The sequence below is a fragment of the Pseudorasbora parva genome, chromosome 25 (genome assembly GCF_024679245.1).
Source record: "Pseudorasbora parva isolate DD20220531a chromosome 25, ASM2467924v1, whole genome shotgun sequence".
Lineage (NCBI taxonomy): Eukaryota > Metazoa > Chordata > Actinopteri > Cypriniformes > Gobionidae > Pseudorasbora > Pseudorasbora parva.
The window spans coordinates 19,797,158-19,810,051 of NC_090196.1; the positions used below are offsets into that span (position 1 = coordinate 19,797,158).

Below are 12,894 nucleotides of genomic sequence, written 5' to 3' on the forward strand. Positions count from 1 at the left end.
TCTCAATCACTCAAACATCTGCTCCTCTGGACCCAAATATTATGAACTGATGTATACTGTATATTGATTTGCCATCCCTCTTTTCTGTTTTTATAACAGTACATTGATGGGAAGAAGTTAAAACCCAAGCCTAACTACAACAGTGTGGATCTGTCAGAGGCAGAGTGGGAGGACACTGAGGACAGTGTGAGTTTTCCAAACACATTCACCAGCTTCCAGTAAGTATCCTTACTGTTTTAAGGCTCATCTTTATGATGCCCTGCCCTATCTGTGCAGCTGAGAACAGCCATGGTAAAGGGAGAAACTGGTACCCTGGCTTTAGATGTGAGAGCAGCTGTGGATAAAGGGGTGAGCAAGTTATAATGTAAAATTACTCAGCTCATTTTGGGTGAATCTTACGAGTCCTGTCAAGAACACGTACATTTAAAGTCAGCATGAAATGGAAGTTGCGATAGTCTTTTCTTTCCTATTGTGATGTGTATCCGAGTGAAACGGCTTCACAAACAAGAAAACATTTAGGGCGGGACTTAATTTTACCCATCAGGATGCTTGTGGTTTGCTATTGGTCAATCTCATGTGAATCACAGGTTGTCCCACCCTCCTGTACACATCAGAGAAGAGATGTCGCTCCAAGAAAGAGGACTTTAATATAAAATAATGATGTGCACGGATAAATCATTTATAGTAAATACTGCAATATTCCATAAAAACAAGACTGTTGATTTTGATTTTATGACTTTAAGCACATTTCCCCCATTTTTCATTACCATAATTAAACTCGGATAATATTTTCCTCCATATATATATTGAACAGGTTCTTTACAGGTTTTATGAGATTCATCCTTTTAATAAGATGTGTAACACAAAGTTATAATGAATTATATTTCATGTAAATGTTATTGAGCAATAACCTTTAATAAATCGGATAGTCTTTGTAACTGTATTTTTCCATTTATCCCCCAGAAAAGGCCTTTGTTCCTCAAAAATGATTATTTCTACACAACAATCAATGAAACTCCATTTAGGTTTGAAATGCTTCTCACATTCATTTCATACTTACTACATTAAATAGATTATTGTAAAATACATATTTGAGTAACAGTTAACCTTCATATGATGCTTGTTTCTGATGTGGTTTCAGCTTTGGGATGGTGCTTACAAGAGGTCACGGACAGTACATGTTCTTTGGGAATGTTTCCGTAGAGGAGGGTGAGTTTCCAGTATGATTAATGGCATGTGTGATTTACTGAGGTGGGAATCATACACTACCGCTCAAAAGTTTGAGTCAGTAAGGTTGTTGTTTTTTAATTTGCGAAATAAATTAATAATTCAGCAAGTAAGGATTAAGGATTCCAAAAACATGGTACATCAGCTGGAATGAAATTTGGAACGGAGGTCTGGTTAAAACAATTCAAAATAAATAACTCGACTACTCATCATAAATAAATACAAATAGAAACAATACCAATCCTAAACACGTATATACACATTAAAACGTGAAATTATCAGCATAGTAATAAAATGCGACAATTTTATCACACAAAAGGTTCAGTTTTTCAGCTCTGTGGTGTGGCAAGTACACATTGAGCAAAAGTAAAAGTAAATTATAATGTTACAAAATATTTATTTTTCAGAAAATTGCTATTCTTTTTAACCTTATATTTATTAAAAATGGTTTCCACAGAAATATAGACTGGAGTAATGGCTGCTGAAAATTCAGCTTTGCCATTACATGAATATATTACATTTACATTAACAAATATATAAATATATACAAATATAATAAAAAAAAAAAAAGGTATGGTACAAGGGTAAATCAGAAATACCTAAAAGGCATTTAAAAAGGAGCAAATAATAAAAAAAATACAAGTGCGCAAAGTTGAAGAAGCACTCATTGAATAAACTGTAAAAACACACAGTGAAGCTGCTAACAATTTCTCCAATCTTTAGGTCTTCATGACCTTCAGCAGCCAGACCTCTCTATAGCAGATGAATGGTAAGTACTGTTGAGCAAGAATATAAAACATAACAGACAGAATTTTTTCTTCTGAATGCTGTTAAGCAGTGTTTTACGCATTACAAGTAACTTGAATTACATAATTACATTACTTTTTTAAGTAACTAAGTAACGCATTACTTTTAAATCTACAACAAAATACTTTTTTTTTTTACTTTTTCAAATAAGTTACGCAAGTAACTTTGTTTTTCCATTTTATTGACTGACAGCTCTCCTGTCCACTATGAGAGAAATCAGAAGTCAGTGCAGAGGCGTTGTGAGTCCTGTGTGAACATGATGGGGATTTTAGGTCTAGAGTAAATGAGAAAATATTCAGTATTACATTGAAATGCAATCTCAGAATATTACGCAAACCTGCAATATTTAAATATGTTAAATTACTCTTATGTTAAAATACTTTATGTATTTAATCTTTGAACAGCCATTTCAATCATACTAATAAGTAAAAATGACTTTAGACAAACATCACATTTGTGTTTAATTTTTTTTTAACTTTTTTATCGCTGAAGTTAGTAAAGAACTTTCTTCACCTGCATTCTATTCTTCTTCAATCCAGAATGGCAGAACAGATTTTTTTTTAAAATGCGCCCTCTACTGTATAGGTGTGAATTTGCATTTAGTTCAGTCTGAGCCGTTTGCTAAAAAAATAACTTTTTGGTTGTTATTAAAAAACAAACAAACCAAGTGCAGCCCGGGTGAGAAAAGTAACGCAAAAGTAATGTACCACATTACTTTCTATAAAAAGTAATGCAAATAGTTACTTTTTATGGAGTAATGCAATATTGTAATTCATTACTTTTAAAAGTAACTTACCCCAACATCGCTGTCAACAACAAATTTACTCATGTTTTTTTGCTAAGTTGAAGTTGTTTTCCCACTTAGGACGTATTGTGAGACAGATATTGACCCACACCATCGCAAGCTCAATCAGCTCCAAGCTGTGGTCCGATACCTGACTGGGAAAGAGCCTGACTTGGAGTGTGAGTTTTCCTCAGCTGTATTTTACCTCATTTTCAGCTTTTCATACAGGCCCACACATGAAGTTCTACTCACTCCTTGCCTTTTGCCTGTTGATTATACTATGGCTAATTTGGCTAGTGTTTTCAGCTATTTTACATGTTTAATATGTAAGCAGTTAAAAATACCATCCAGTATTGCTTAAGTAAAGATTTGAATCATTATAGGTGACGAGATACTGCTACAGCAAGTTCTTTTCGATGCAGTGGTAACAGCACCACTGGAGGCCTACTGGACAGCGCTAATGCTAAACAGCCCCGGGTAAGAGGCTTTGTTTAATCTGTGTATGTTGTGCATTAGGCACCAGCACAAAGCCAGAGTGAGTCCTATAAAATCCCACTGTCATTTTGAAGAAAAGAAAAAAAATGTTTACAGTCATTGTCTTTTTGCTTTTATCTCCCTATAGCGTAGATGAAGGCATGGAATCGGCTTTCCTTGGAACCCGCTCTGGGCTCATGCGTGTGATCAGATATGCTGGAACTGAGAAGCGAGTGGGAAAGTGAGTGAGATATTGTAACTCCTCAGTTGCTTACGTTGCTAAGTAGCAATGAAATATGTATGTGTGTGTGGCCTGGTAAACTTTATATTATGGTGACAAAATGTCCCCACAAAGATGGCAATATCCAATAGCTTTGTCCTTGTGGGGACATTTTTTGGTCCCCGTGAGGAAAACAGCTTATAAATCATACTAAGTGATGTTTTTTGAAAATGTAAAAATGCATACAGTTTACTGTGATGTTTAAGTTTAAGGTTAGGGGTTAGAACAGTATAAAATCATTATGTCTATGGAAAGTCCCTAGCCTGACGTCCTCATACTCAATTCTAGTCAGAATATGAGTCTGATACTCTTCCATTGGGCTGTGATTATGGGGCGTGTTTCAACCAAACCAGGAAAGGCCTCAATTGGATAGACCTACAACAGAGCGACGCATAACGTTGGCTGTCAAATGTCAACAGAACTCAACTGCACTGTGTTGCCAAGTCTGCGGTTTTCCTGCGGGTTGTTTTCCATGTCCGTGGGTTGAAGCAGCCTCAATTATGTGATATATAGACCCAGGAATGCAAATTTTAGTGGGCAACCTTGCCAAAAAAACACACATTTTAACACCCAAACACCATTTTTTTTAAAGCCCCGTTTCCACCGAAATTACCCGGAACAATTTGTACCAGGAACTTTTTTACAGGAACTTTTCTCCCCCCCAGACCTGCAACTGTCTGCGTTTCGACCGCGATCTAAAGTTCCGAGAAGATTAGGCAAATTAGTCCGGTGATGTACTGCGCGCGACTGCTCCTCCAAGTCAGTGTCGGACAGTAATAGTGGTCTGTTTACATGAGACGTTATCTAAACCGATCTGGTGTGTTTACATGTGATGACTTTCAATCGCAATAATTTTGTGACATGCAGTTTGTCTGCCGCATCAAAAATGTCAACGCTGTTTTCTCCAGCAGCTGGAATGTGTTAACTGTGGCCATAGCAACTCTTAATGGCATTATATAAGCTATTTATTTGTTGTAAAGTGTAATAATCATCTTAGAAAAAGAAAAAAAAATTCTTCTGTCAGCCGCAGTTAAAGTAAAAACTGCCTGGGGCAATATACGCTGTGTCATTACTCCAAAATTATCTTCATAACTTACGAAATAAAAAGTTTACCCCTCAGAAAAATTAACTTTCCTCTCTTGTCAACATGAGCGCGTCATGTCACGTCATGTAAGGACGCACACTTAAAAGTAATCGGTCAGGTCGTTTACATGGTGAAAAAAAATTTATAACGAGTATGGAAGAGATTCAAGCTGTGCTGCTTTTGCTGGTTATGTATAGGTTTACTAAGAGGTTTACGACAGAAAAGAGCAGTAATATGCAGATTCAGCAGCATATTCAGAAAGCTTGTAAAGCTAGATTTAAAATGACAATGTGTATTATTATGGCTGAGACGAACGCGCGCCATCAGACAGAGAGCAAGACTGATATTTACTGAACGTAGACCAAACCTCGCTAAAGACTTTTAAAAATGCCAGTTGAAATAAAATGCTGCGTGAGCTAAACCAATCAGCATGTTCAGCGCCCAAGTCCCGCCCTCAAAAGTTCCTGAACTTTGAAAAAGTACTACCTCGCGAGCAGGGCCGTTTGGAGGGGGATATATTTACCCGGAACTTCATTTAGACCCTGGTTCCTGCGGTCTAAACACACAGAGTACCACCCAAAGTTCCTGGTTCCTGGGTAAAGTTCCTGTGGTGGAAACGGGGCTTTAGAGAACCCCCCCGAAAAGCTATTGGGCTTGTTTTGGGCTAGTAGTTTGTTGTAAAAACTTGGCAACCCTGTCTGCACGCACGCTGGAATAACTAACGTTAGAATAAAAATATGAGTGTAAGTGATCTTTGCCACTGTTGTAAAAAAAGAATTTAAGGATACAACGAGTACTTACCAACACGATCATCATTTCTGAGAGAAATAGTGAAGGTGAATGCATATACGAACAAGTTCTCCATTTAGGACAAATTCAACCCAAACGCCTTTCATGACGTGGATGATTACGTTACTTTATCATCTGTCCATCATCGTCTAAAGGCCGCCCTGACCATTGCATTGGTCTGAACCCGAACAGTTTCTGTTCGGGCATAATAAGGTTCTGTGCCAAATGGCACACTTCATGTGCACTTTCAGTCTTGTTAACTTTCAACCGTAGAGTGTCCCATTCGTCATTTAAGCTTAAAGAAGGGTGTTTGTGAGCGCCGCTTTGCGGCTGCTATTCGCCCTCGATACGCACTTCAGCTGAGTCCGCAAGTTTGGGAGCTACCCGAAAGTCAAAGCAGCATTACGTCTTGAAAGTGCGGATTAAGAGGAAGGCTGTGAGGGTTTAGGGTGCCATTTGGGACAGGGCCTTACTCATCTATGGATCATGTCTAGACCGAACTGCCCAAGCTCAAATGTTGTGGGCGGGGCTGAGTTCGGCTGGCATCCAGGCTAGAAAGTCCCCATAAAACATGAAAACACAACGTGTGTGTGTGTGTGTGTGTGTGTGTGTGTGTGTGTGTGTGTGTGTGTGTGTGTGTGTGTGTGTGTGTGTGTGTGTGTGTGTGTGTGTTAGTCATTCAATATTGATAGCGGGACCAGCTAAAACACAATTTTAGTATGATTGGAGATAAAGAAAAAAACATTTATGATACCATTAGCAAATTTTATTTCTCATTTTAAATATGTTATTATAATATGATACTTTGACCATACAGGAAGTTCTTGACCCGTGTGGACAAAGAAAACCTCTTCACAGTGGATCACTTTCCCATTTGGTATCGCATGGCCGCTGAGAACAAACCGGGTCAATTCTTCTTCTATGTCCCGCATGATGATATAAACAAAGGTGCTTAAATACTGATTATTAAATGGACTTACAATAGCAACGTTTTCTGCATGAGCTATAGTATGCCATGACGGTATCCTATGTCAACAGGCAGGGACACTTTTGTGGCGGTAACATCTGTGACAGTGACCGAAGGGAAAAGAACAGCTATTGCTGGAGGTAAGATATTGTTTGTCTGTCTGTCATTGTTTGAATTATGAAATATGGCATACATTCGACATATAATTTTGGGACCATTTAGCATCATTAATTATGCAAAATGGAGTGGAGTCAAAACATTTGATAACAGATTTGAAATCCGTTTGGACGAATTTTTAATCATGCATTTCACCTAATTTTTCATTTAGATTATATTATTTGACATCTCATGCTCACTAAAGTTAATCTTTAAAAACACATTTCAAAATAAATATCCATTTTCATATTGTACATTCATTATAATAATTGTCATTTGTGTCGTCACTTGAATGTAATCACTTTAAAGCATTTAAAATGATTGATTTTAGTGTATAATTTTCCATTTATTTTGATTAATTCATATAGAATTTGAATAATTTAATCATCAGTTTATTTATTATAACTATCATAATTATCAACCCGAATTTCAGTATATGTACCTTTATATATACTGTACTTGCATATTGAACATAGACAAACACATTTAAAATATAGTCTCTAAATTTTAGAAAAATATACTATTTAATATGCTAATTAATGTGATTGATAGCAAGCTTAAGAAATTAAACACAGAGTAGGTTTATTAGGAGAATTCATAGGAAAATATAAAATATTATATGAAATCATATTCAACATTGCTTCGAAATTTTCTTTCATACCTTTAACCCTCATTCAGACTATAAGTCCAAATCTTCGATTAGATTTAGCAAGTGTGAACAGCAAAAAATGACAAAAAATGCATTTATACAAACCTGTTTTGAGCTACATTCATATGAGGTTTGAAATTAAATTCAAACCATCAGATCGGATTTTGTATTTATGTGACGTTCTCACACCTCATAAAATGTAAACGTCATTTACACATTTTAATCCGTCTCTTTTGTCCACTTGTGACCACTTCTGTCCTATTTCTTCGGAGTTAGGGTCAATAGGAGGGCAAATGTATGGGCCTTTTCAGAACTTTTGACCATGGCAAAAGCAGTGAGTTTGTGTTAAAAAAAAACAGAGAACATTGTGCTTGGAACATTTTTTGTCTTGAAAAATGACACAAAAAAAATTCTTGAAATTTTTTTTGTCCCCCTACTTGAGTCAGCACATGTCCAGGCCCATCTGAAGTTTGCTAGCTAGCATTTGGATGATCCAGAAGAGGATTAGGAGAATGTCATATGGTCAGATGAAACCAAAATATAACTTTTTTGTAAAAACTCAACTTGCACCATACCTACTGTGAAACATGGGGGTGGAAGCATCATGCGTTGGGGCTTCTTCAAAGGGACCAGGACGACTGATCCGTGTAAAGGAAAGAATGAACAGGGGCAATGTATCGTGAGATTTTGAGTAAAAACCTCTTTCTATCAGCAAGGGCATTGAAGATGAAACATGGCTTGGTCTTTCAGCATGACATGATCCCAAACACACCGCCTGGGCAACGAAGGAGTGGCTTCGTAAGAAGTATTTCAAGGTCCTGGGATAGCCTATCCAGTCTCCAGATCTCAACCCCATAGAAAATCTTTGGAGGGAGTTAAAAATCTGCGTTTCCCAGCGACAGCCTCAAAACATCTCTGCTCTAGATGAGATCTGTATAGAGAAATGGGCCAAACTACCCGCAACCGTGTGTAAAAACCTTGTGGTGACTTACAGAAAATGTTTGACCTCTGTCATTGCCAACAAAGGGTATATAACAAAGTACTGAGATTAACTTTTGTTATTGACCAAATGCTTATTTTCCACTATAATTGGCAAACAAATTCTTTAAAAATCAGACAATGTGATTTTCTGGATTTTTTTTCTCATTCTGTCTCTGATAGTTAAAGTGAACTTATGATGAAAATAATAATCATCATCTTTTTAAGCAGCAGAACTTGCACAATTGATGGCTGACTAAATACTTTTTTGCCTCACTGAATTTAGTCTTTTTGAATCAATTAGTAGGAGCTATAATTAATATAAAGTGAGCTATAAACGCTTCCTCCCAAACTAAAAACCTATATACCTATGTAAATCAAGGATAAAAAAACTCCAATTATATTGGTCCTTATTTGCTTTAAACACACACTTCTGGAGGAAATGCCATCCACCCTACGCACTCGGTGGCTTCTGCTTCCTTTCCGATAGTCGGCATCAGATCATCTTTTTCTTCTTGCTCTGGTTCCTTTTCCTCCATCAACGGCTGTTGCTGCTGGCTGTTCCCATGCATCAGCTGCTGTTCATTAGCGACGAGCATTGCATAGATGCAGCCATAGGTGGCCGTTACCACCATCAGCACACACACCACGCCACACACCACCCCAGCTACCACCACTGTGGCGGTCGCTCGCCGCACACTCACAGGGCGGTAACGCTGCCGCATGCAGTCTCCTGCTGACCCGGCTGGCACCTGGTGGCCCTCGGCAGCAGATGGGTTCCTGGTCTCGAGATAGAGGGGGTAACAGTGTCTGAACATCTCCATAGGAATACTGCGAAGATCCTTACCATGCAAATTAGAAGGAAAGGAGCAGTTGGCGGAATCTACATGGCCACCTATGGAATTACAAAAAAGAAAGAATCGAGAGAATAAAATAAAAATTTAATAAAAATTAGGACCAAACTGATAAAATGTGTTTAATTATCATTTATAAATTATGTACATCACACACATACTACATTCTGTATATTTTTGTCTAAAATAAATGCATTCAAAATATAAAATTAAAAAATTAAATCATTAGTTTTAGCTAAAAGTGAATTTAAACAACATTTACACTGTAAAAAAATTCACAGTGTTATTAAGTTATTAGTGTTTTTATAAAGATGAACTTTAAGTAAGCATAAGATGAAGGTAATCTAAATTAAAAAATATAGGAAATGAACATGAACAAAGTCAGAAAATATATTCTATTTTCTATTTGCCTGTTACTGATCTTATTGTGAATGTTTAAACATGCATGTGTCTTTCTTTCTTTTTTTACTTCATAATGTCATAAATGTCATGTATGTTGGACTTCTCCAATCATTAATTTTTGGCTACATCTACATTAATCCAGATAAGTCTACATTAATCCGGATAAAAGCACAGTTTTCGTTTTAAACTCTCTCCGTCCACACTAGCGTTTTCCAAAAGTTTCTCATCCACACTAAAACTACGGAAAACACTGCATTCACCTTACTGCCTCACGCACCTGTATATATGATCCATTCTAGCCAGTGCTTCAGTGGGATTAAGTTGCAGTTGCAGTTCCAGGGGTTTCTGTCGAGCAGAAGTTGCCGTAGAGCAGTCGCTGGCTCAAGTGAAGTCTGCTGCAAGATTCTGAGCTTGTTGCCTACAAGTGAGAGCCACACTAGGTTCTGGAGCCCATCCAGTAGGTGTGTGGGCATGGAGATGAGACCGTTTAAGGAAAGATCCAGACGCCTAAGCTCAGTAAGCCCTTTGAACTGGTCTGGGTTCAGTTCCTTAAGCCTGTTGTCTCTTAGAACCAGCTCTCTTAGGCTGCCGAGATCCGAGAACAGGTTGACAGGGAGCCTCACAAGGAGGTTTTCTGAGATATCCAGGAACTCCATGTTATTCAGTTGGGAGAAGCTAGAAGAAAAAAGTCTAGAGAGAAGGTTTCTGGAGAGGTCTAGATGTAGCAGGCTGCTGAAATCAGAAAAACACCCAGGGTTGATGGTGGAAAGAAGGTTTCTGGAGAGGTCTAGATATAGCAGACTGCTGAGATTGGAAAAGCTTCCAGGTTCTACAGTGGTGAAGTTGTTTTTTGAGAGGTTGAGGTAGCTTGTGTTGAAGGGAAGCTGGTCCAGGATGGAGTCCAAGGAAGCTAGTTGGTTGAGGTCACTGCAGTCTGTTTTGTTCACATTGCAGGAACAGACTGATGGACAACTTGCTGATGTTCCACACAAGCTCAGAAGGGTCATCAAACTTGAGAAAACTACAAGAAAACAGATGGTTAGGAAAATGTAAGAGTTGAGAAGGTTGAGAATACATATAATAAGTTGAGGATCTTACATATAATGTTCATCCTGGTCTGTATTGTTCACCAAATCCTGTTGTAACTATAACATCCACTAGCCTACACCAAATGAATGCCGTCCTTCTCCATCATGATGAATCCACCTGGAAATCGTCTGGGATTACTGTAATTATTACAGTAATGGTTACAAATACCCTTAGAAGAAGATATTTTAGTATTATCATAGGTCATATGGTACATGCTCAGCTGGTACAGATTAATTTATGATGGTACTAATAAGCTGACTAAAATTAAAATGTAAAATGAATGTCCTGTGAAGGATGAACATGAGGCAGACCTGAAATGGATTTGAGTCTTCAGAAGGAAAGGAAAGTGAGAGGACTTTGTATAAAAGCTGCCCAGAGGCCCATTGCTTGTTGTAAGAGCATAAAGCTAAGTGAAAACTAGATGCATTTGAGGTTACTTGTTCTTATTTCACTTTGCCCATCACATTTGTTGCATTAAACTATCACGGATTAAATTGCCCACACCATTAGATAATAAATCAGAGCTGAGATTGACATTCGCTTTATTAGCGAAAAGAGGATCAAACAGTGCATGTTGGAATGTCCACTTTTTGTAATGCATAAAATTGTATGAAATCTGTTAAGAATACAATTATATTTTATATCTGATTAAACCGGGTTTTTCAATAGGTCTAGAATAGAAACCGTAGGAAAAAAGTAAGAATTACATGGTTTGAACTTAAGTTAAACTAAAAAGAAAGCATTTGTTCATTGCAACAAAATCTTAAGTATTGAATGCGCACAAACAACGACCATTGCTCATTTACCTTAATCAATAAGAATGTTTTATGGTTGCACTTATGCTAAAAGCAAATCTGACCAGAAACATACCTTTCTGTAGTGCTCATCTATGGGTCCTCATAATTGCTCCTATCAAGGCAGAACGAGCAAATCAACAGAAAATGAAAGATACAAGAGGAACGTGCAGTTGTTCCTCACAGTGTGGAAAGTCCAATATGTGTGTGAGCGTGGGTCACATCAGGAGGACTAACATTAGAACAGTCTGTGCCAGAGAGAGAGAGAGAGAGAGAGAGAGAGAGAGAGAGACAGAGAGAGAGAGAGAGAGAGAGAGAGAGAGAGAGAGATCGACTGAGGAGGGGGCAGAAGAGAAAAAAACATCAGCTGATACAGCTTAGAAATGGGAGCCTCTTCATTTTTTTCCCCTGTAGCTTATGATGTTGCACATATGAGGATTAATCGTGTGATATAGAGCATCAACAAATGTTTTCCAGGAAAACATGAATGCAGGGTTCTTCCATTCATGGAAAGCCTGTAAATATCTTGGGATTTTAAAATGAAGATTTCCAGTGTTGGAGAAATCATGGAAATTAATATAAAGTAGTCAAATATTTAGGGGAATTATTTATAGGCCTATGTCTTGTTATGATCAGCTCTAAAATATTTAATTGACTAGAAATTGTGAATGCAGTCTATTTAAAATAAATTTTAAAGATCCTGTAAATTATGTTTAAAAAAATGTGTAATCATGTATGGATAATTTTTTTTGTCAATTTTTAAAAACAAATTATAATTCTCTAATATGAATGCAATATCTGTAAAATACTCATCTATTCCTACTGAATGTTTTCTGATTATTCCCTTGTTTCTTCTATGTGCAGCTATTGGAATGCAAGCATCCCTGGACCTGTTGGAAAGAGTGTTTTTTTCAATTGCCAAACAAGTGAGTTTGACCTCAAAAATATAATTAAAAATATTGGTAACACTTTTAGTTCCATTAGTTAAGTACATTAGTTAACTTGAACTAACAGTAAAAAAAACTCTAAATTATATATTAATCTTAGTTAATGTTAATTTCAACATACTAATACATTATTTAAATCAACAGTTGAATCTGTTAATATTATTTAATGGACCTGAGCTAACATGAACTAACAATGAACAGCGTATTTTGAATAACTAACATTACATAGGAATAATAACTACAGTAACAAAGAAATTGTTCATTGTTAGTTCATTTCATTAAATATTGGGACCTTATTGTAAAGTATTATCAAAATATTAATATTAATGAAACATAATAATATAATATTGATATTAAATGTAATGTTCATATTAATATGAATTCATCTACATATTTTAAACATTTTTTTAAATGTATATATGATACACAAATACAAAAATATACAGATTAAAATATGAATATAATAAAAGCTGTGAATTTGCTGTGTAAAGGTAGACTGCAAATAACAAAATAATCTAGAAATATGAGATGTTGCTGTTCTGAAGGTCTCTGGTTAATGGTGTGTATCAGTTCTTGTCCGCCTTACACTGACGAATGAGCAAATAGTGTTTGT

General features: G+C 36.7%; 2 protein-coding genes across 4 annotated transcripts in view; one reads left to right on the forward strand and one right to left on the reverse strand.

Annotated features, from left to right (window-relative positions):
• The window catches only part of cacna2d4b (calcium channel, voltage-dependent, alpha 2/delta subunit 4b), a 37,944-nt gene that overhangs the window by 16,320 nt on the left and 8,730 nt on the right, over positions 1-12,894 (forward strand). Inside the window, exons 17-27 of the mRNA XM_067435867.1 lie at positions 100-186; positions 277-348; positions 964-1,025; positions 1,142-1,209; positions 1,951-1,996; positions 2,900-2,997; positions 3,202-3,295; positions 3,441-3,533; positions 6,263-6,393; positions 6,484-6,552; positions 12,199-12,260. Coding sequence (XP_067291968.1) covers positions 100-186; positions 277-348; positions 964-1,025; positions 1,142-1,209; positions 1,951-1,996; positions 2,900-2,997; positions 3,202-3,295; positions 3,441-3,533; positions 6,263-6,393; positions 6,484-6,552; positions 12,199-12,260 — 882 coding nt within the window. The remainder of the gene's footprint in view (positions 1-99; positions 187-276; positions 349-963; positions 1,026-1,141; positions 1,210-1,950; positions 1,997-2,899; positions 2,998-3,201; positions 3,296-3,440; positions 3,534-6,262; positions 6,394-6,483; positions 6,553-12,198; positions 12,261-12,894) is intronic.
• lrtm2b (leucine-rich repeats and transmembrane domains 2b) lies at positions 6,565-11,607 on the reverse strand. 3 transcript variants are annotated; one of them, XM_067435870.1, is made up of 4 exons: positions 11,411-11,607; positions 10,550-10,677; positions 9,729-10,472; positions 6,565-9,090 (listed from the first exon to the last, which is right to left on the reverse strand). In XM_067435870.1, exons 2-4 carry the CDS (start codon positions 10,560-10,562, stop codon positions 8,615-8,617), a joined length of 1,233 nt encoding a protein of 410 aa, XP_067291971.1. In that variant the 5' UTR covers positions 10,563-10,677; positions 11,411-11,607; the 3' UTR covers positions 6,565-8,614. The 3 variants fall into 3 exon arrangements, with proteins under 3 accessions (XP_067291971.1, XP_067291972.1, XP_067291970.1); XM_067435871.1 differs by having other exon boundaries at positions 10,550-10,709; XM_067435869.1 differs by having other exon boundaries at positions 10,550-11,607.